Source organism: Gopherus flavomarginatus, chromosome 1 (assembly GCF_025201925.1).
Source record: "Gopherus flavomarginatus isolate rGopFla2 chromosome 1, rGopFla2.mat.asm, whole genome shotgun sequence".
Classification (NCBI taxonomy): Eukaryota; Metazoa; Chordata; order Testudines; family Testudinidae; genus Gopherus; species Gopherus flavomarginatus.
In genome coordinates, this window is record NC_066617.1 from 1,375,839 (window position 1) to 1,397,518 (window position 21,680).

A 21,680-nucleotide genomic window follows, 5' to 3' on the forward strand; every position below is an offset into this window, starting at 1 on the left:
GCAAGTAGTTTTTAAGTGAGGTGAAACTTGGGGTATGCAAGACAAATCAGCTTCCCAAAAGGGGAACAGTCGTCCGGAAAGGTTGAGAGCCACTGCCCTAAACTCTTTGATGCTGGTAGAAGTTGCCGGTCTCAGAGAGGCTGATCAGACCGGGTGCTGGGCCTGTATTTTCCCAGCAGTGAGGTTGCAAGTGCAAGTCAGCACCAGAGGCAGACGCCTCATTTTCTCTCTTTGCTGTTCTTTCCCCTCCCCTTGTGGGTTTGTCTTGTTTTGGCTTCTGGGAGCCAATATGGGATGTTAACAGGAGCAGCAATGCCAGATCCAGCTCAGCTCCAAGACTTCTCTTTTCCCCAAAAGGGAACAGACACCATTGTTAGAACCAGGTAAGAGGCTGCCAGACATGAGGTTTTTCTTGCTAGAGGCTCTCTGCGGCTGAAGAGAAAGGGAACCCGGGGTGCTGTGAAATGAAAGCCTTACTCAATACTTTATCTTTCAAACAGTTTAACTGGGTTTCCTTCTTTTCTTTGTCTTTACGAAAGGGTTCAAAGGAGTTGTCAGGGTCTGTTTCCCATGTACTAAGCAGGTGGAGGTCTCTGTGTACTCACAGACCTGGTTTAAAACTCTTTAGTCTGGACGGTTTCAGGGTCATGTTAACACCTTTGACTCTTTGGCCCCTTTATTCCATCTAACTCAGTGGTTTGCAACCTTTTTTCATTTGCGGACCCCTAAACATTTCAAATGTAGGTGTGGCCCCCTTTGGAAATCTTAGACATAGTCTGCAAACCTCCATGAGTCCATGGACGACAGCTTGGAAAGCACTGCTCTGGGGGTAGATAGCCATGCAGCCAAGAGCAATATAGAACGGTTACTCCTCTGTCCGCGGCAGCTGTTCTTCACCATGTGTTGCACGTCTCCATTCCACGTTAGGTGTGTGCGCGCCCTGTGCACCAAAGCTGGAGGCTGTTCCCACAGCGGTTCCTGTCGGGGTGGCACATGTACCCAGGGTCTGACCATGCTCCCAGTGCAGGGTATAAAGGGAGGAGCCACCCTGGGTACCAGCGCTGCCTGGGCCAAGCAGGGGTTATTAAGATCAACTTGGTGCCGTCCTGCTTGAGTCTGAGAATCACCTTAGGAATTAAAGGCATGGGAGGGAATGCACAGCGTAGACTGTCTTTCCTCGGGAATAGCAGTCCATCCAGGATGGAGCCCGGACTAAAACCTGCTCTGCAGCAGAACTGATGGCACTTCCTAATCTGCTTTATGGTGAACAGATCTACTACAGGTGTCCATCGAGTGTGAAACAGCAACCAGAGCACTTTGGTTTTCAGACACCAGTCATGGCCCATCCTGAAGGACCTGCCAAGATGGTCTGTAAGGCGGCTCTGTATTCCCAGAAGGAGTGGCCCTTTGAACATTACTGCATGTCTGATGCAGGACTTTGAAAGGTTCGCTGCTTCCTGTCACACATGGCACTGCCCTGTCTGTTCAAATAAAGCATGGCTGTGGTGTTGTCCATGTGGACGTGCAAAGGGCTGCCTTTGATGTGGGGCAGGAAGACCTGGCCTGCCTGCCATACTGTGCAAAGCTTGAGAACATTTATGTGTAGGGATAGGGACTAAGTCCTTGGGAGGATGTTTCTGTGGCTAGGCTCATGGAGGGAAGGGGCGGTGAGAAGGAAACTCTCCTGCACAAGCTGGACAGGTTCACCCATCAATTCAAGGAAGCTAGAACCCTTGCAGGCATGTGAACTAGCATGCCCAGTGGATGTCTCGATGGATGGTAGAGAGACTTCAGGCACCCCTGCACACACCTCATGTGACGACTGCCATACCGAGTCATGTATGCACAAGCTGTCACATGCCCGAGGTGGCTCAGGCAATTTCTTACAGGAGTCTGAGGTTGAGCTGGGAGAGCAGCACACAGGTCCAGAGCCACTTGGAACCTGATCTGAGGCATGTAGGCTGTTGTCAAAGTGAGAACTGCCTTGATAAACTCTATCCTTTGCAGAGTACAGGACTAAGGCGTCAAACTGGGACTGGATTTGTCTGTTGTCCTCTGCTTGCTATCTGGGGCAGCCTCGGATGCACCAGCAGTCCAGACACAGGAATATTGGAACACTGATCTTCCAGAGGTAAGCAGCCGCCACTGCCATGCACTTGGGGCTCACAACAGGGTGAAGGGGGGACTGTAAACTGGTAGTGAACATGTACAACAATGAACCCGGGGGACCTTCTTTGGCCCAGGTGGATAGCCACATGAAAATCAGCGTCTCTCAAGCAGAGAGCACCATGCCAATCAACAAGATCTATGGAAAGCATACGGGGAACCAGGGAAACCAGGCAAAACATTATCTTCTTGATGAATCTATTCAAGTTTCCTAGATTGAAGATAAACCTCAGGTCCCCTGGACTTTGCTTTGAGGGAATAGAGAGAGTTAAACTCCTTTCACCAGTGTTGTGCCAGTACCTCCTCTATGACTCCTAACCCGAGTAGAGTATGTTCTCTTGTTTGAGAACAGCCTGATGAGATTGCCCACTGAAAAGGGATGGAGAGAAACTGCAGCATGTAGCCCAGTCCCACAGTTCTTAGCACCCACCAGTCTGTTGCAATGGCACTCCAAGCACTGAGGAAGTGAGACAGCCTGTTTCCAAAGGGAGCAGTGGGACAAGGAATAGCCCCATGAATGGATATGGTGGCCTCAACTGAAGAGTCAAAGAGCCTGCTTCAAACTAGAGAGTTGCTGAGAAGAAGCAGAGATGGAAGGAGGAGGTGGGCTCCTTCTCTAAAATTTAGGTCTCCTTCTAGCCTGGTCAGGTTGCTGGGGGGACAGAATGTCTGTCTCTGCTGGCGTTGAGGATGGCACCGTTTCCTCTTTGGTACTAGAGCACAGATGCCCAACAACCCACAAGTCGCTCCAGAATCCTTGAGCGAATGTAGAGCCTTGTCCATTTTTTCAGAGATGGTTCTTTTCTCAACGGGCAGGTCTTCAATTGTTCGTTGGACTTCACAAATATGTCAGCAGATTACAGCGAAGAACAGGAGCGCATGGTTACCGCCATCGCTCTGACTGCTGAGTCAGCCGATCTAGAGCTACTTGGAGGGATGCTCTTGCCACCCAAGGGCTTTCAGCGAGCATCACCTGGAACTCCTTCTCGGGCTTCTTTGTCAGTTTGTCCAGGCACATGATCGTCATATCCCAGTTCAAGAAGTTGTGCCTAGCCAAGGGTGCTAGATGACTGGCTACATGAACTTGCAGTCCTGGTGCTGAATACATTTTTTGACCACATAAGTCCAACTTTTTCAAGTCTCTGTCCCTGAGGGTAGGTTTTGAGTTTTCTCACTAACTGCAGTGACCATCAAGGACCCTGGGGGTTCGGTGGGAGTAAAAATCTTCATGCCCTTGTAAGGGGACCTGATACCTACTCTCAGTCCTTTTAGCCATGGGAGACAAAGACAAGGGTGTCTGCCAGAAAATCTGTATTAGTTCCTGTATAGCGTCATTAATGGACAATGACACCCTGTCTGGAGTGGCTGCGTAGAGCTGTCCACCAATCTGTGGTGATTTTTTCCGAACTAACTCCACCTGTATGCCCATGGAATGAGCCCCCTCTGTAGCAATACTTGATACATTTTCCAGTCATCAGGAAACCCCAAACCAGAGCCCCATCTGGGGATGATGAGTATGCATTTATGGGAGTTGGAGTAACTTCAGTAAGTGCTGGTAGTTTCCAATGGTCCAGTTGCACAGACCCAAGTGCCAAAGGAGACACGTGCTCAATAAAGGTGGTACCGAGGTCGGTACCGGAATTGGTATCAGGCACAGTTGACCCCCTTTGAGGCAACCTAGACTTAAATTTAATGAGAGAGGCTGATCTCAAAGTAGTGGGCATATGGCATGGCCAATAAAATCAACATGGAACATGATGGGGCATAAGAGACCAATTATATTGACTCCACGAAGTTCTGTCTCTGGATCTACTTATGCATTTGTGCCTGGCATGTACAAGAATGGGAGGGGGGGAAACCTGGGACCTCCTTTAATATGAACAGGAGACACATGATCCAACCTCCAACTCCAACAAACAGGTGGAACCATCCACTAGACAGGATGGCCCAGCACCAAGCGGGAGTTGCTGGGGAACCGGAGTGGGGCTGATGGGTGGAGGTAACGTTGCAGTTGATGAGTGATCAGTGCCACTTGTCGTCCTTGAGTTTGCACCAGTGGCTTCTTCACAGCTGACGCTGAGGTCAGGGCTGGCTGTGCTGCTGGCTCTGTGACAGTGGGCGCTGATGCTGGTACTGGCAGCTGCGCTGGCATTTGCACTGTGGAAAGAGGAGGTGCCAAAGTGTCCAGGTCAGTTTGAAGCACGGGGGAGTCCAGGTCTGAGAAGCACAAAAGGTCCTTGGCTGCTTCAGACACCTCTGGTGTCGCTGGTTGCACAGCCCTGTGCGGCGGTGCTGACGCTGAGGCTGGTTCCATGATGTGGTATAGATGGTGTCAGCCTCAACGGTACCAAGGACTGCACCATAGTCGACAATTCCAACACAGGAGTCTCTAACCCTCAGCACCCGGGAGCACCACGCTGGCATTCAAGCCCTAACACCAGCACCCAAACAGCTCTGCAAGGTATCAGCCGAGGCAGAACAACGTTCCTTGGTGGCCCCGAAGGAGGTTTTCTTAGACCTCTATTCCAGAGGCTGCTCTGAAGCTCTTCTACCTCTTGCTCATGGGCCCCCGAGAGGGAGACTGTTGTCTTCTATCGTGCTCTGCTTGACAAGGAGAGTCCGACAAGTCAGGAGAACCACTCCTGAGCTGCTGCCCTGCACTGATCACCCGGTACCCAAGCCGGACGTAAAGCACACTCCATCCGAAAGTCTCGCAGTCTCGCCTCCCTTGACTTCTGAGTTCTGGTCTTGAAGCCCCTGCAGCTGTGGCTCTTGTCTCTGATACGGCCCTCTCCAAACATTTTAAATAGCAGCACTGAGGGGCCCTGCTGGGCACAGCTACTGTACAGACAGCAGAGCTGGTAACCAGGAGACTAATGCATTGCTAAGTCCTGGTCCCAGGCACCTGACACCCAGAGCAAACTAGTAAAAAGAGAACAAAAGTGAAAAAACCAGCTAGGACAAAACGTGAATCCTATTAACTTCCTAGAAAGATTTCTAAATGATTTACAACGGGAAATAATCCCCTTCAGAGCAAGAGGGTCGTGTGCTCCTGTGCGTGGGATACTCTGCCCACCAACCCCAGGCAGTGAGAAGAAACCAAAGCGGGGGTCGAGGCAGCTCTGTCCCTTATGGCCTTGGCTGGGAGCCGACACAGGCTGCCTGCACTGCCCCGACAGGTCCTTGTGTAGGACAAATCTCTGTCTTCGGCACACTGGGCACACACACCTAACGTGCAATGGACATGTGCAGTCACTGGAAGAAAAACCTGGGGTTCCTCCGACCCCACGGCCAGGGCAGGGGGTCTGACTCACTCTGCTCCTGGCATGGAGGCTGCAGCAGGCATGTCTGTGCCGTGTCTGTGCCATGCTGCTTTCCCTGGTCCCTAACACCGAGGATCCTGCGCTGTCCCACTGCAGCTCCCTGGAGCAGTCACTCCTTTGCTGCCTCTCCCCTGTAGCCTGCCAGCCTGGCTATGAACTGCAGCCTCCCAGCGCCACATTAAGCTGGCTATCGCCTGGCCCTCCTGGCCTGTCTCCCTCTCCCAGCTCTGGGTACAGACACTTCAGTCCGTTCAGGCTCTTCTGCAGCGTCAGGGTCAGAGCGACTCCACCTGCTGCTTTACTGCATCCACGGGGCAGGACCGGCCCCATTACCAGAATGGAGGAAAACTCCTTTCTCTCCCCTGCCAGCTTGAAAACCTCCTACCGGGCCCTGTCTGCCAGGGACCAGGATTCCTCCTGCTCTGGTGGAGACGGTCAGAGCCAGGATGGCTCTCAGCACAGGAGTTGTGCTCCTCTCCCCCCGCCCCCCTCACAGGTGCCAGGCACTGGAAGGTCACTGGGAAGTTCCCTGTATCACCCCCATCTCCACTCCTTTCACCAGGGCCCTGAACCTGCTGCAGGAGCTTCCCAGCATGCTTTGGGGAACACAGACCGTCCTGCCTGAAGCATCAACTGCCCTGGCACAGCATCTACTCCCTGTCAGGGAAGCCACAGGTCTCTTGGTCAGGTTCCTCACTACAATGCTTCTGTCTCGCTGGTGACTCCCTGTCGCGCTCACCTCCGCTCAGACATCTCCTCTCCTGGCAAGGACAGCGGGTGTTGCAGGGATCAGCACCTATTCCCTGCTGCCTCTCCTTCCATGCCTCCCTCTCCTGCCACCGTCCCACGAGCTGTGTCTCTCTGATGGGCTCAGCTACTTGTGCAGACAGAAACACCTGCCGGAGTCAGCTGGGCGCCCTTTGCCTCTGGCAGAGACCCCAGCAGCTGTTCAGGCTCCCAGAGCACTAACAGATGTGGATCCTTGGTGGTCTCGTCTCCACTCAGAGACGGGACCACTATGCACTGGGCAGGCTGGACCATCAACAACCAGCCTCCATCACCCAACTGTTGCACATGGCAGGCCCTCCTGTGCAACTGTCTGCTCCCCTGATAGCTGCCCCCCATGTGCTCGCCTGCCCCCTCCACAGACTCTGAATGTTCGGGACACTCCATATGGATTCATGCCCTCTTCTGTTCATAAGAGCATAACAGCGGCCATGCTGGGTCAGACCAAAGGTCCATCCAGCTCAGTATCCTGTCTACCGACTGTGGCCAGTGCCAGGTGCCCCAGAGGGAGTGAACAGAACAGGGAATCATCAAGTGATCCATCCCGTCGCCCATTCCCAGATTCTGCTGCTGCACTCAGCCTGCAGCTGTCAAGCGACCCCAGTGGCTTGTGGGTTTGCTCTCACTCTGTTCTTTGCTGGCCGCTCAGAGCTCCAGAGCCCAGGACAGGCTCTTGGTGGGGACAGGGGGGTGAGTGGGGGATTCCTGGCTGCTTTCTCAGTGATTACACAGTATGATCTAGGGGCACTGGGGCAGCAGGATGGGGTCAATGCTCACCCATCTGGGCGTGTCTGTGAGGGGGTGAGAGGGGGTTTATGTGGGGAGGGTCTCCCTGGCAGCCCTCCCCATCTGCAGCAGAGCGCTCTGGGTCACTGCCAGCCTGCCACTCGCTCAGACATGGCCCGAAACTGGCAGTGCTGTGAGCTGGCTATTGCTGTCCCGGCAGGGCCCATGGGAGCACCGAGGGCTGCAGGTGCTCAGGGCTCCCACACCACACGGAGGGAGGAGAGGGGAGATGCCTACCTATGACCTCCTTTGCTTGGCTCACCACCTCGTGGGCATAGAACGCCGGGAAGATGCCTCTCTCTCCAGTCCGCATGTTGTAGCCTCGGTACCAGTAATCATCCTCCTCCAGCTCCACCAGGATTGGGTCATCCACATCCAGCTCCAGCTCGTCCTCATGGCGAGGGATAAACCTGCGAGCAGAGGAGGCAGTGCCAGGATGGGGGGAAGGGGTGTTGGGTGGGGGAGGAGGGCAGAGGAAATGTGAGACAAAGAGAGAGACAGAGATGAAGATGGGCGAGGATGCTCTTGCATACAGCAGCCAGAGGCACCGTGCCTGGTTCCTGGCAGCCCCCTTGGGCCTTTCCGCCACAGCAGGGGGCAGGACAATCATAGGCAGACTCAGGACTCCTTGGTACCAGCTGGACCACCATCCTATAAACGTATCTAATAGGAAACGGGGGGGCTGCCCCGACAAGGCACGCTGCCTGCCTCACCCCTGTTCATGGCCCTGGGGCTGTGTATTGATCAGCTGCTCAGTCCTGGGGATGAAGCTGTTTCCTCCTCTCAGTGTCAGGTAGACCCCAACTTGTTCCTGGCCACGCGCCCACAGGGGCAGCGTTGGTGCGGCCCTGGGGTCCAGGCTAGGGTGCTCTTCTCACCTGAAGACAGCCCGGTGAGTCTGCTCCCGTTCTTCCCCATTCACCATGCAGGAGAACAGCCCAAAGGACTCTGTACCTACGGAGCAGAGGAGAGGTCACTGCAGCATGGCGGGAGGAGGACACGCAGGAGGCACCTTTGCCAGCCAAGCAAAGGACAAGAGACCTGAACCATTCAAGCCTCGCTCCTCAGCGGGGAACGCCTGGCCCCGAGCCACTCGGGCCTCGCTTCTCAGGGAGAATATCCAGGTCAGAGCCAATCGGGGCTGCCCTTCCTCTCTCAATTCAGCCCCCTCAGGCTGTGGGGAGAGGAAGGAAGGAAGGAAGATGGCCTACCAGTTAGTGCACTAACCCTGCTCCATCGCAGACTTCTTGTGTGACTCATCGACAGGGCCCCGCAGTCAGCGTACGGGGATGTGATTACAGCACACACCCCACTGCTGTGCGGAACTGCCCTCGTGGATGTTGCTGGCAGGAATTCAAAGGTACCTTGTCCATGCTAACGCAGTCCTGTTTGAAGAGGACGATGTTAACACAAACTAGGTACCTTTGAGTTCTGCCCGCAGTGTGACACGGGGCAGTTACAGACCAGCTCTTTGGTGCGCACTGCAATTCACACCCTCGTCGTCTGGATAGACGCAGTCTTTGTCTGTCTGTGTCTGTACAGTGAGGAGTATAGCATTGCCCTGCCTTCCGGGGTGAGGTGAGGACACAGGTACTGAAGAGAGTGAGGTGTTTAGACATTGGTGGCTAGGCAAGGGCCCTACCTGGTGAAAGAAGTAGGTTTAGGGGTGGCCTAGTCTGGACGTGTGACTCTCCTACAGGTATAGACATGGCTGACCCCTCTCTGGGGCGGGCAGAGGAATTGGTACTTACTGGAGGAGCGGGATGTGCTATTGACAAAGACATTGAGGAACTTTTTGGAGAACTGGAGGTCGGCTTCGGGGGAGGAGTCCTCCGAGGAGCTCTGCCCGTCCTGTGCTGTCAGCCCCTCCCCAAACTCATCCTCATCCTCCAGGTCGCAGTTGTCGCAGGCTCTCAGCAGCTCACTGTCGTCGCTCAGCACCGAGGTGCAGCGCTTCAGGCTCACCAGCTCCAGCTGCGTGTTCTCATCCACCACCAGAGTGTATTTGATGGAGTCGTAGACCAGGGACTCATCCAGTGGCCGTGGCTCCTGGGCCACGGGGGGCGGAGGAAGTGGCAGGTCCTCCTCAAAGCTCTCCAGGTCATCGTGGAAGGGGGAGCCCTTCAGGCTGCCGAAATAGGGCACGTCATCCTCGTCTGTGGAGTAAGTCAGGTTAAAGCACCGGTTGGTCTTGGCCGTAGAGACATCGAGCAGGGGCAGGAAGGCGTCAGGGTTCCTGCCCAAGTTCTCTAACCGGATGTCATCGATCATGCCATTGTCCTCCAGGATCCCCGAGTCCAGGTCCTTATCGATGGCCCAATCCTCTGGCCCAGCTGCTGGCTCCACCTGTGGGCCCTGTTCTCTGGACGCTGGGTCCGAGCCCTCTGTGCTGGCGGGGGAGGTGAAAGAGAAGCTTTTGATGGGCCCCGTGCAGCAGCCAAAGTTTGCCAGCACCCTCGAGCTTCCCAGTCTGTCGATGGAGAGAGGGTGCCCCAGGAACACTGGTGTGATAGTGTCATTGGTTGGGTTGCTCATGAATAAATAAGGGCCCGAGTCACTTCCTGGAGGTGAGGACTCTGTGGCAGGGCTCGTGCTTGTGGGTTTCTCGTCCTCGGCGCTCTGCAGTGAGCTGCGCAGAGTCTCCATGTCCACCAGCTCGATGCTTTGCTGGGAGCAGGACAGCTTGGCCGGCTCTGCTTCGCTCCCTGGGGAGTCCCGCAAGCTGGGCTGCACATCCAGGGACTCGCTGAGAATCTCGGGCTCCAGGTCAGAGGCTGGGGAGATGGTGTCGCAGAGGGAGTGGGCCTGCTGGAAGCACTCGTCCGGGCACTTGAGGGGATACGAGCCCTCCAAGATCATCTTGTTGACGAGGTTGCTGAGCAGCCAGGGTGAGTCCGAGTCCTCGCTCAGGTCAGGTTCCGACTCGGAGTCAGAGTCGTACTCGCTGTTACCCTCATCGTCCACCTCTGGCAGGAGTTTGGGCCCGATGGGCAGGTAGAAGGAGCGGCGGATGCTCTCCAGGCTGTGATCTGGGTCAATCTTTAGATCCAGGGGACTGGACCCAGACACATCTGTCTGGTCGATGGGGGCGCAAGAGTCCTCCGGGTTCAAGGTGTCGTAATAACCCTCCATCTTCAGGTCGGCCAGGCTCTCTCTCCTGACCATGTTCCTGTCCCTCAAGTGGCTCTCCGGCAGCTCCCCCTCCAGGGTCACCTCCTCCTCCTCCTTGCACTTATCCAGCAGCAGGGAGTCCTTGATGCCCATGAGCCCCTGGCCTTCAAGCTCTGTCTCCAGCTCAGCCTCCGAGGTGGGGGAGCTGGCCTCCTCGATGGAGTTAGTGAGGTGGGAGGACCTGCCACTGCTGCTGTCGCTGCTGAGATCCAGCTCCGTCTCCGAGATGGAGGAAATCATGTTGCTGACCAGGCGGCCACCACAAGCAAAAGCGGCCTCGATTTCCCCCTCCACATCTGAGTCAGAACCTGGGGAGCTGAGGTCGTCACTGTGCCGGCTGCGGGGCAGGAACTGCTTCGAGTTCCTGCTGGTGAGATCTGCCTCAATGCCCGGGTCGGACGACGGAGACGTGGTCTCAGAGGAGCCTGAAGGGAGCCCACGCATGCTGGCAGCCCTACTGCAGTGGGGACCCTCCCCTTCAGAGCTCAGCTGCTCTGTCAGCTCCCTCAGGCAGACGTAGGCACCCGGAGTGCACCCCACTTCCCCATCGCTCCGATCAGAGAAGACTCCAACTTCACTGTCTCCATAGCCCTTAGGCAGCTCTTCCTCAGACAATGGGGTGCTGGACTGGCCAAGGAGGGCGATGGGGGAGCCATGACTAAGAGCCAGGCCTGCTCCCCCCCCAGTGCCATCTGCAGGGGGACCCTTCTTACTGGGCTTTTGTCCTTTCCTGTCGCTGGCTGCCTCGGGCTTGAGCTTCGCACAGTCGCTTTCGGTGGCTTTGGGCTGCCGGGAGTTGGCTTCGCAGGTCTGGGGCTCCTTGCTGGCTTCTGAATGAGTGGCTATGTTAGGAGGAGCAGCAGGCCCTGTTGGAGAGAGAGACTGTTTAGGAGACGACTGGCGGAGATGAGATGGGGAATGTGGTGAGCATGGTGCAGAGGAGATGATATTCATATTATAATCTTCCCCGGCTCTCTCTGGCGGTTGGTTACCATATGCCCTAGACCCATGTCTGTTGCCTTCCAAGTCATAGAAGGAGGGTTTGAGCTGAGTCTGGGCCTGCCCTGTTTCCTCAGGGGTCAGCCTCAGGCCGTTCTGACTGTCCAAGCAGGGGCCGTCTTGGACACAAGGGTGAGAAGGAGACAGGTGCCCTGCAAAGAAAAAGCAAAGAGCCTGAGATTAGAACTTTGAACCAGTTCCCGCCCCCCTGGCTAGGGTCCCGCATCCTCCCTCTGATTCACTGGGAAAGCTGGCAGGAGAGTCCCCAAGCCCAGCTCTGATCCCTGCTGGATAGTGCCTCACACACGTGGGAGGAGGGAGAAGCTGGCTTGGCTCTTTCTGTGGAGCCACATCTTCACCGGCTGGAGGGGAAGGGTCCCCCAAGCCGAGCCCCTGAGGATGAGCAAGACAGGCCCTAAATGCCAGTCCAGAGAGGTACAACCAGGGCCCGTGCGCTCGGCAGCATGTTGACGCACAACATGGCAGTGACTCTTTCCAGCGATGACCAGTGTGGAGGACAGATTGTTTTGCTGTGTTCTCCAGGCACCCAGCTCTATGGGCCTCAGCAGTTAGGCTGGTGTCTGGGAGCCCGGCTCAGAGTCTCCTTCCTCTGCCCCACATGTGCCGGGGAGGTGGGCTGAGAAGTTCACCTTCTCCGCTCCCCAGAGCTCAGCTGCTGCTCTGTTCTCCAGGCAGCTGGGCTGCCCAACCTGCACAGTTGGCTCCCTGGCCCCCTCCGCCTGGCGCTGTAGGACAGTGCTGGCAGCAGGCACTGTCATCCACCCAACGATCCCTTGTGGGGAAAGGTGCAGCACCAGAGGCAGCTGCAGGCAGAAAACGGTGCCAGGAACCTGGTGCAGCAGAGTAACGAATCCTACAGCAAAAATACGACATTCTGTGGGATCTTGGGAAATGCCGAATTCCAGGGCCCTCTTGTCACTGAGCCCACGGGCCCCTGTGTCCATCCGCCCCTCTCTGAGCCCTGGACTCTGAGCAGTCACACTTGGGTCCCATGTTCGAGGACTGAGAGCAAAGTGCCTTCCGGGTACGAGCCGAGCTCCCAGACATCAGGCAGCCCTGGAAACAGCCCAAGGGGAGCAGTGTGGGGAGGAGGCGCAGAGGAAGCACAAATTTCCCCAACACAGAGCTCAGACTCAGCCCTGGGGGAGAAGCTGGGCCTGTAACCCTCCAAGGAGCAGCTCACCCCATCCCCTGAACATCCAGCCTCAGTTTCCCTCCCCATCCCAGGGCCCAGAGCAGAGCCTGGCTCTTAGGGCAGCCACACAGCTGAGCTCAGATGCCCTTCTGCTGGTGGAGGTGGGGGCTGTAGCAGGTGAGGGAGGGGGTATGCTCACCAGTGTGTGAGGAAGAGGAGGAGGAGGGGGAGTGGAGAAGGCTCTCCTGCCAGGTGGCCCGCTGAGCAAGGGAGGGAGGAGGGTAGCTGCCGTTGTTGTTCAGGGAATCCTGATCAGAAAAAGAAGAGCCAATGAGTTTAGAAATGAGGGCAGGAGGTGTCCGGGCCGAGGGAGGAGGGGGAACAAAGAAGTGAGAGCACGTCTACACTGGCTGTGCTTTACAGGTATCGGCCGGCCAGGCTCCAGGGCTCCCAGCTCGGCAAAGCTGGGCTGTGCTCGGGATAGTACAACACCCCGTGAGTGACACAAGCAGCAAAAGCCCCTGGGGATCCCGCCTCTAACCCCCGCAGAGAGAGAGAGCTGAGCTGTGCCGGCCAAAGTCTGGAGCCTTCCTCTGCTCTGAGGGGAAGCAAAGGCTAAGTCCACATGCAGCCAGATGAGGTCTTTGCAAAAGGCCCCTCTGTCCCCACTCAGACACGAGCTCCCCCCAAGGAATGACCCCCAGCTGCCGCTGCACATGCTGGGTGAACGACAGGTCAGACTGCGTCTCCTAAACTCTGAAAGATGAGTCCTGAGTCAGCAACCCTGTCAACTCCCTATCCTCACACGTTCCCCCCTCCCCCAGCTAGCCCCTTCTCCCCCCACCCCCACACCCCTGATGCCCAGTGCTCCAGGAAACTTCAAACATGGGGCAGCTCCTCACATGCCAGGGGGACTCCCGTCCCTGTCTGCCATGCCTGGGGAGGAGCGAACCAGCCACACCAGGGATAGTATCAGCACTGCCAGCTGGGTTAGCACCACTGACATGAATGGTGCAGTTCACACCACACAGCAATTGTTTTAGGCTCTCTGAAAACTCAGCATCGGGCACCCAGGGTCACAATGGGAAGGTTTTCACCACACGTGTAACAGCTAGAGACTGACTTGTTACACTGAGAGCTGAGACTTTGAAGGAGAACCCAGAGGTCCATTGGCTCCCCGCATCAGGCTTTGTGTCCCCCAGAGGACAAGTCCCCCAGGTGGGGAAACACTGATGAAAGACATGCTGCCAGCACCACACAATCTTCCCCTGACAATCTGACACACATACAGGCACATGCAGACACACATGCACAGAGACACAGACACACAGACACACATACACAGGCACACACAGACACATGCACAGAGACACAGACACACACACAGACACACATGCATAGGGACTCAGAGGAACACACAGAGACACAGACACACAGAGACATATATACACAAAAGTATCAGAGAGCCGTGTTAGTCTGGATCTGTAAAAGCAGTAACACACAGACATACACACAGGCACACATAGACACACATGCACAGAGACACACAGATAGACACACACACAGAGACACAGACACACACATGCACACACACACAGAGACATAGACTGACACACAGAGACAGAGACACACACATGCACAGACACAGACACACATACACACAAGCAGACACACATGCACAGAGACAGACAAACAAATAGACACACAGAGACACAGACACACACACGAACAGACACACACACACAGCAGAACAAAGGCAAACGCTGCAGATGGGGTGAGGGGAATGCGATGAGGCTATTGTGACTCCACCGAGGAAAAGCAGGACAAGCGGGGGATGGATCCCGCTCTGCAGGGCTGTGCAATAGCAGAGAGACTCAGATCTGCGCCAGACTCCACCTTGTAGAAGGGAGAAAAGCCATTCTGCTCGATCTGCTCTGGTTCTCACCCAGTGCCCTCCACTGGGTACTGGGACCCTGGCCTGTCCAGACAGTTGGTGAGTCAGGACAATGCTGCACCAAGAAGTGAGCAGCGACTCAGAGATGGGGGCAAAGCAAATGTAGTGTTTCTGTCTCAAAAAAAGTGACTAGAATGATTGCACATACCCAATGGGAACTGACTGCCTAGGAAGGAGAACCGTGGGAAGGGATCGGGGGGTCAGAGGGGATCACAAGCTAAATAGGAGTCAACAGTGTGACACTATTGCAAAAAAAGCAAATATCCTTCTGGGCTGTATCAGCACGAGTGTTGTAAGCAAGATGCAAGCAGCAATTCTTTCACTCTGCTCCGCGCTGATTAGACCTCAACTGCAGTGTCGTGTCCAGTTCTGGGTGCCACATTTCATGAAGGATGTGGACAAATTGGAGAGAGTCCAGAGAAGAGCAACAAAAATGATTAAAGGTTCAGAAAACATGACCTATGAGGGAAGATTGAAAAAATCGGGTTTGTTCAGTCTGGAGAAGAGAAGAGTGAGAGGGGACATGAGAACAGTTTTCAAGTACATAAAAGGTTGCTCCAATAGGAGGGAGAAAAATTGTTCTCGTTAACCTCTGAGGACAGGACAAGAAGCAATAGGCTTAAATTGCAGCAAGGGCAGTTTAGGTTGGACATTAGGAAAAATTGTCACTGTCAAGGTGGTTAAACACTGGAATAAATTGCCCAGGGAGGTTGTGGAATCTCCATCATTGGGGATTTTTAAAAGCAGGTTAGACAAACACCTGTTAGGGATGGTGTGGGTAATACTTAGTCCTGCCATGAGTGCAGGAGACCGGCCTAGAGACCTCTCGAGGGCCCTTCCAGTCCTGTGATTCTATGATCCTGGCAATGACTGTCCCTACCTCACTCCACAGGAGAAGAATGGTACAAGCTGCGTGAGGTACTGAGTTCCTTCATCTACTGACAGCAAAGGGAGTCCAGGGGCAGTTTGGGCCCTTACAAGAAAAGGTCACCGAGGATGGACTGGAGGTAGCAGTGCTGCGAGTTGCTCAAAATCAGCTTTGCCAGATGTACTGGGTGACTCTACTATTAGTATTCACCTGCAGGACGAGAGCTGTGTCAGCAGCAGACACGTGTAATACAGCATCTCCTAGGGGGCTTGGTTGGGGCACAGTCACTGAAGACTTGCTGAAAGGTTGTAAACAAATTGTTCTGGAAGCAGCAGAGAGGGACCTGGGGGAGCATCTGGCTCAGCCCCGGCCCCAGCACAAGAGGGTTTAACAACATTTGCAGATTAGACTCTGAGAGGAGCTGTGAGTGCAAGAGGGGATAGAGCTCTAATCCTGGGGCTGAGAGATTAGAGATGTGGGCAGGAAACAAGAAGAGATTGGGCAAATCCAGTGAATCCAGCTGGGGACAGATCCCAGATCTGTGATGGGGAGAGAAACATGGAGAGCAGCCATGGTTCTGCTGCATGACCGGGGGCAGCGAACCAGCCCGGAGTTTGGCAGGGAATATGGCTGCAGATGAAGGCAATGAGATTCTATGCTGCATGTCCTGGAGCAGGGGAAGGCTGAGCAGAGAATCCTACACTCCCAGAGGCCACCTTGTTCTGGGGAGCAGATAAAGGAGAGTCCCTTTCTCTACAGCCCTGGGGACACTGGATTTAACTCTGGGTGCCTCCTCTCCAGAATGCTATGCAAACCGCTCAATTTGCCCGGCGTGGCTGCGTGATGTCCAAGGAGGGCACATGACCCCAGTCTGCAGAGGCAGAAGACCTCCAGGATTACTTGAGCAGGAAATTAGTAAATAAATGATCAGAGTGATACCTGGAGCGGAGCTCGGGATAATGGGATAGAATTAAGGAAAGAATAATTTATATGGAATCTCAACTCTCTCAGCAACTGACAGGGGATCTGGCCAGAAATCCCCGCAAAGGGAAGGGCCAGGTGTCCGTCACTCCCTGACAGGGGGTGAATCTGGCTGGGAATCGTCCCCGGGGAAGGGCTGGGGCCTCGTCGCTCCCCAACAGGGGGTGGATCAAGATGTGGCAGGGCTTCTATCGAGGGTGGAAAGAAATGTTTGATACTCTCAAGCCCCGTTCTGAAGGGGTTGGCCAACGGCTGGTGCCTCCTCATGGCCAGGCCTGGCGTGGCAGCTCTCTCCCCTATGCTCTGCGGCCACTGGCTGCTCCTCTTCTGGAGTGGCCTGCCTCTTCCTGTGTCTTGGCCATCCGGCCGGCGCACTTCCAAGTCTCTCCCCTTCTGGGGTTGGCTGTGAACAAAAGCCAGGGGAATTAACACCAACAAACAGAGTTAGTGAGAGAGAAAGGAACGTCTCCCTTGCAGGGCGTATCACGACTGGGCCCTCCTGTCCCTCAGGGAAGGGCCTCCAGGCAGTGCTTAGCGAGGAAGCTCCTGCCTTATCTCAGCCCTCTCCTCAGGGCTGAGGGTCTGGTCCCATCCCTGGGCTGCCCACAAGTGAGCTGTTCTGCTCCCGTTACTGCCTTCTCCAGCCCTGTGGGTGTGGGGTGGCGGGGCTGGCTGAGCCTGGGGCAGCTCCAAACCCCTTGTTATCCAGCATGGGGTTTGTGTGCCCCATCACTCCCCCTCCCCCACAATGGCACCCAGGGAACCAGGCCCAGCGGACGGTTCACCCTGCCTCCCTGGAAAACCAAATAAGCCTTTTGGTGGGCTTTCCCCGCTCCACGCTGCACTGGGAAGGTATAACGCGGGGCAGGGGGCATCTTTTGTGGCATGTGATCATCTCAAGGGGGAGTGGTCGGTGAATAGATTTCACTAGAGGTACTATCAGTGCAAGTCCACAGCCTGTTTCACAGTGAGACCTTCCTTCTCTATTATGGATTATGCCGTTCTTCTTCGAGTGATTGCTCACATCCATTCCAGTTAGGTGCGCGCGCCGCGCGTGCACGTTCGTCGGAAACTTTTTTACCCTAGCAACTCCAGTGGGCCGGCAGGTCGCCCCCTGGAGTGGCGCCGCCATGGCGCTCGATATATACCCCTGCCGGCCCACCCGCTCCTCAGTTTCTTCTTACCGCCGTGTCGGTCGTTGGAACTGTGGAGCGCGGCATAGCTGTCCTCCACGTCCCTAGCTCTCCTTGTTATCTCTCGTTATCTCTCGTATTGTTATAGTTGTTAGTTAGATTGTTAAGTATAGATAGTAGTAATTAAGTGTAAATAGGTTGTAAATAGTTGTTCGCTGGGGGCTTAGCCCTTCCCGGCACCCGGCACCGGGCTCATGCCTGGTTCGCCGGGCTTCAAGCAGTGTGCGGCCTGCAAGAAGCCTATGCCCACCAGCGACCCCCACGACGCGTGCCTGAAGTGCCTGGGGGAATCGCACAGATCGGACAAGTGCCGCATCTGCAAGGCTTTTAAGCCAAGAACAAAAAAGGAGAGAGATCAAAGACTCCGGACTCTCCTTATGGAGGCGGCACTTGACCCGGCGGCTTCGCAGGCCGTGATCTCGGCGCCGGCACCGGATCGCACCGGCACCGAAAAGACTCCCCGGCACCGACCTTCCCCGGCACCGGGGACAGAACCAAGACCGTCGAAGTCTGCTACTCCAGCCAGGCAGACCCGACTGGAGCACCCGGCCTCAACATCGGCCGCGGCGCCGCAGGCACCGTCGACTCCGGGCCCGGCGGGTCCGTCGAGTCCGGTGCCGCCAAGCTCCCCCATGAGATCTGGGGTTGAGATATTGGTCCCATCCACGCCGGAGACCTTCGCCTCGGCTCGGGACCTCATTGCCTTAACTGAGCCTACTCAGTTGCCACCCCCGGTACCTCCGGTGCGGGTCGTGTCTAGAGGCAAGCCCATGATGTCGGCACCGTCTCGGGACTCGCGCTCACGGTCCAGGTCCCGACGTCATGGCAGATCGAGATCTCATCGCCGCTCGCAGTCCCGGCACCGCTCTCCTCGGCAGTACCGGTCGCACTCGCGGCACCGGTCGACCTCAAGGCGGTCGCGGTCGGACTCCAGCCGCCGATACCGGCACCGTGACTCCAGGAGCCAGTCCCGCCGTCACTCGCCGCACCGGTCGACCTCCCGGCACCGAGCTGGTGGCAGGTCCTGGTCCCGGTCGACCTCCCGGCACCGAGCTGGTGGCAGGTCCCGGTCCCGATCCTGGCACCAAAGCGGCGGCCGGTACCGGTCCAGATCCCGGCACCGAGACAGAACCCGGTCCCGGTCCCGATACCGATATGACTCCCGGTACCGATCCCCGGCACCGAGAAGATCGTCCCTGCCGACCCGCGCAGACCCTTACCAACCAGGGTCTGCCCCGCCGTGGCCTTCTAGACAGCCGTCGGTCTCCTCCCAAACGGACAGCGGGTACGCGTTGGGCACCGACCGGCAGGCGGCGCTATTTCACGACCCGCCACAACACGACCAAGGCCCGCAGCAATGGGGGTTTTGGACACCCTGGGCATACCATCAAGCCCAGGGGCCCCAACAGCTTCCTGCTAGGCCTGCGACGGCGGAGCACAGGGTGCCGGAAGCCTCATTGTCTCGCCCCCCTCCCTCCCCGGATGGGGAGGAAGGGTCCAAGCAGCAAGACTCCGCTCTGGCTCCTGAGACAGAGGCGAGGGCTGAGGGAGACCCTCCATTAGACACTTTCTTGCCGGGGGTCTCCTCATCCTCCTCCCCTGATGAAGCGGTGGCTGGTACCTCCTCCAGTAGCCCCCCCCCCCCGCTGGATCTCAGGGCGCACCAAGACCTCCTCAGGCGAGTAGCTCAGAATCTGAGCCTACAAGCCGAGGAGGTCTCAGAAATAGAGGATCCGATCGTTACCATCCTCTCATCGGATGCTCCCACCAGGGTCGCCCTACCCTTCATAAGGACCATCCAGGCCAACGCCAATACCATCTGGCAGTCTCCAGCCTCCATCCCCCCTACGGCGAGGGCCGTCGAGAGGAAGTACATGGCCCCTTCTAAAGGCTATGAGTACCTCCATATACACCCGACACCGTGTTCCCTGGTGGTACAATCCGTAAATGACAAAGAGCGTCATGGGCAGGAAGCTCCAGCCCCCAAATCCAGGGAGGCCAGGCGAATGGACCTCCTCGGCCGTAAAGTATACTCGGCTGGGGCGCTGCAACTCAGGGTTGTGAACCAGCAGGCCCTGCTCAGCAGGTACGCCTTCAACTCCTGGGTGGCAGCAGACAAATTTAAGGAGCTGCTGCCGCAAGACGCCCGCCAGGAATTTGCAGCCATCTTAGATGAGGGCAAGAAGGTTGCACGTACATCTTTGCAAGCTTCTTTGGACGCTGCAGCCTCGGCTGCCCGCACCCTCGCGTCGGGAGTAACGATGCGCCGCATCTCCTGGCTGCAGGTCTCTGGCCTTCCTCCGGAGCTCCAGCATACCATCCAGGACCTCCCATTCGAAGGCCAGGGCCTGTTTTCCGAAAAGACAGACCCCAGACTCAAGAGTCTGAAGGACAATCGGGTCATTATGCGCTCCCTCGGGATGCACACACCGGGAACGCAACGCAGACCCTTCCGGCCACAGCAACAACAGCAGCGCAGGCCATATTCCCAGTTCCGCCAACGGCAGGACCTTAACAGGCGCCGTGGCAGGAATGGAAGGCGCAGGCATTCGGGGAACCAAGGGGGGCAAAACCAAGGCTCCTCTAAGCCCCCGCCTGGACCCAAGCCTTCATTTTGAAGGTGCGCCCGAGGGCGCAGTAACAGTTTCCCCCATGGATCCTTCCCCCCCGTTTTCCAACCGCCTTTCGTTTTTCCTCCCGGCGTGGACCCAAATAACATCGGACCGCTGGGTCTTACGCACGGTGCAGACGGGATACCGCCTGCAGTTTGTATCATTTCCTCCTTCCCGCCCCCCTTCCTCGTCCCTCTTCAGGGACCCCTCTCACGAGCAATTCCTTCGGCAGGAGGTACAGACGCTCCTCAGCAAAGGAGCTATAGAGGCGGTTCCGGAAAACGAGAAAGGCAGGGGGTTTTATTCCCGTTATTTTCTGATCCCCAAGGCCAAGGGAGGCCTCAGGCCTATCCTCGACCTGCGAGAGCTCAACAAATACCTGGTGAAGTTGAAGTTCTGCATGGTATCCCTGGGGACCATTATCCCATCCCTGGATCCGGGAGACTGGTACGCCGCCCTCGACATGCAGGACGCGTATTTTCACATTGCCATTTGGCCACACCACAGACGTTTCCTTCGCTTCGTGGTGGGCCCCCTTCATTACCAATTTGCAGTCCTCCCATTTGGCCTTTCTACGGCCCCGAGGGTGTTTACAAAATGCATGGCAGCTGTTGTGGCACATCTTCGACGCAGTCGTATCCACGTGTTCCCTTATCTAGACGATTGGTTGATTCGGGGCACGTCGGAACGGCAAGTCTGCAGCCATGTCCGCGTGATCACCGGCATGTTTGCTACGTTGGGCCTCTTGATAAACATGGACAAGTCCACTCTGATCCCCACGCAGAGGGTGGAATTCATCGGGGCCGTCCTGGACGCCACTGTGGCCAGGGCCTTGCTGCCGTCGCAGAGGTTCCAGGCATTGTCGGCGATCGTTCAGTGACTGCGGGCAGCCCCCTTGACATCGGTGCGGACATGTCTAGCCCTGTTAGGCCACATGGCGGCTTGCACCTTTTGACCGGTTATGCTCGGCTCCGCATGAGGCCCCTCCAGTTGTGGCTCATCGATCATTACCGGCCGGCAAGACAGCCGCTAGACATGCTGATCACGATCCCCCAAGGGGTGTTAGATTCTCTCGACTGGTGGCTAGACCAGTCCGTAGTGTGTGCGGGGCTCCCTTTCCACCCACCTCAGCCCTCGGTGTCCCTCACGACGGATGCCTCAGATCTGGGCTGGGGGGCCCACCTGGGGACCATGAGAACGCAGGGCCTGTGGTCCCAGAAGGAGGTGGGGTTGCACATCAACATGCGGGAGTTGAGAGCGGTCCGCCTCGCTTGTCAAACGTTCTGCCATCAGCTTCAAGGTCGTTGTGTCGCGGTGTTTACCGACAACACGACGACCATGTACTATATCAACAAGCAAGGCGGCACCAGATCCTCTCCCCTGTGTCACGAGGCGATGCGACTCTGGGACTTTTGTGTAGCCCACTCCATTCACCTCACGGCTTCCTTCCTCCCCGGAGTACGGAACACGTTGGCGGATCGCTTGAGCAGATCCTTCCTGTCGCACGAGTGGTCCCTTCGCCCGGACGTCGCCCTCTCCATCTTCCGGAGGTGGGGTTATCCCCGGGTGGACCTCTTCGCGTCCGGGGGGAACAGGAAGTGCCAAGCGTTCTGCTCCTTTCAGGGCAGGGAGCCCGGGTCGATAGCGGATGCCTTCCTTATTCCGTGGTCGACCCACTTGTACTA

The 21,680-nt window shown here is 56.5% G+C and overlaps 1 protein-coding gene across 5 annotated transcripts in view; it reads right to left on the minus strand.

Annotated features, from left to right (window-relative positions):
- The window catches only part of MAPK8IP2 (mitogen-activated protein kinase 8 interacting protein 2), an 81,481-nt gene that overhangs the window by 11,525 nt on the left and 48,276 nt on the right, over window positions 1-21,680 (minus strand). For all 5 annotated transcript variants that reach the window (XM_050952651.1, XM_050952631.1, XM_050952621.1 and 2 more), the window contains 4 exons: window positions 12,587-12,695; window positions 8,813-11,383; window positions 7,940-8,015; window positions 7,299-7,471 (listed from right to left, as the gene is read on the minus strand). In XM_050952651.1, coding sequence (XP_050808608.1) covers window positions 7,299-7,471; window positions 7,940-8,015; window positions 8,813-11,383; window positions 12,587-12,695 — 2,929 coding nt within the window. The remainder of the gene's footprint in view (window positions 1-7,298; window positions 7,472-7,939; window positions 8,016-8,812; window positions 11,384-12,586; window positions 12,696-21,680) is intronic.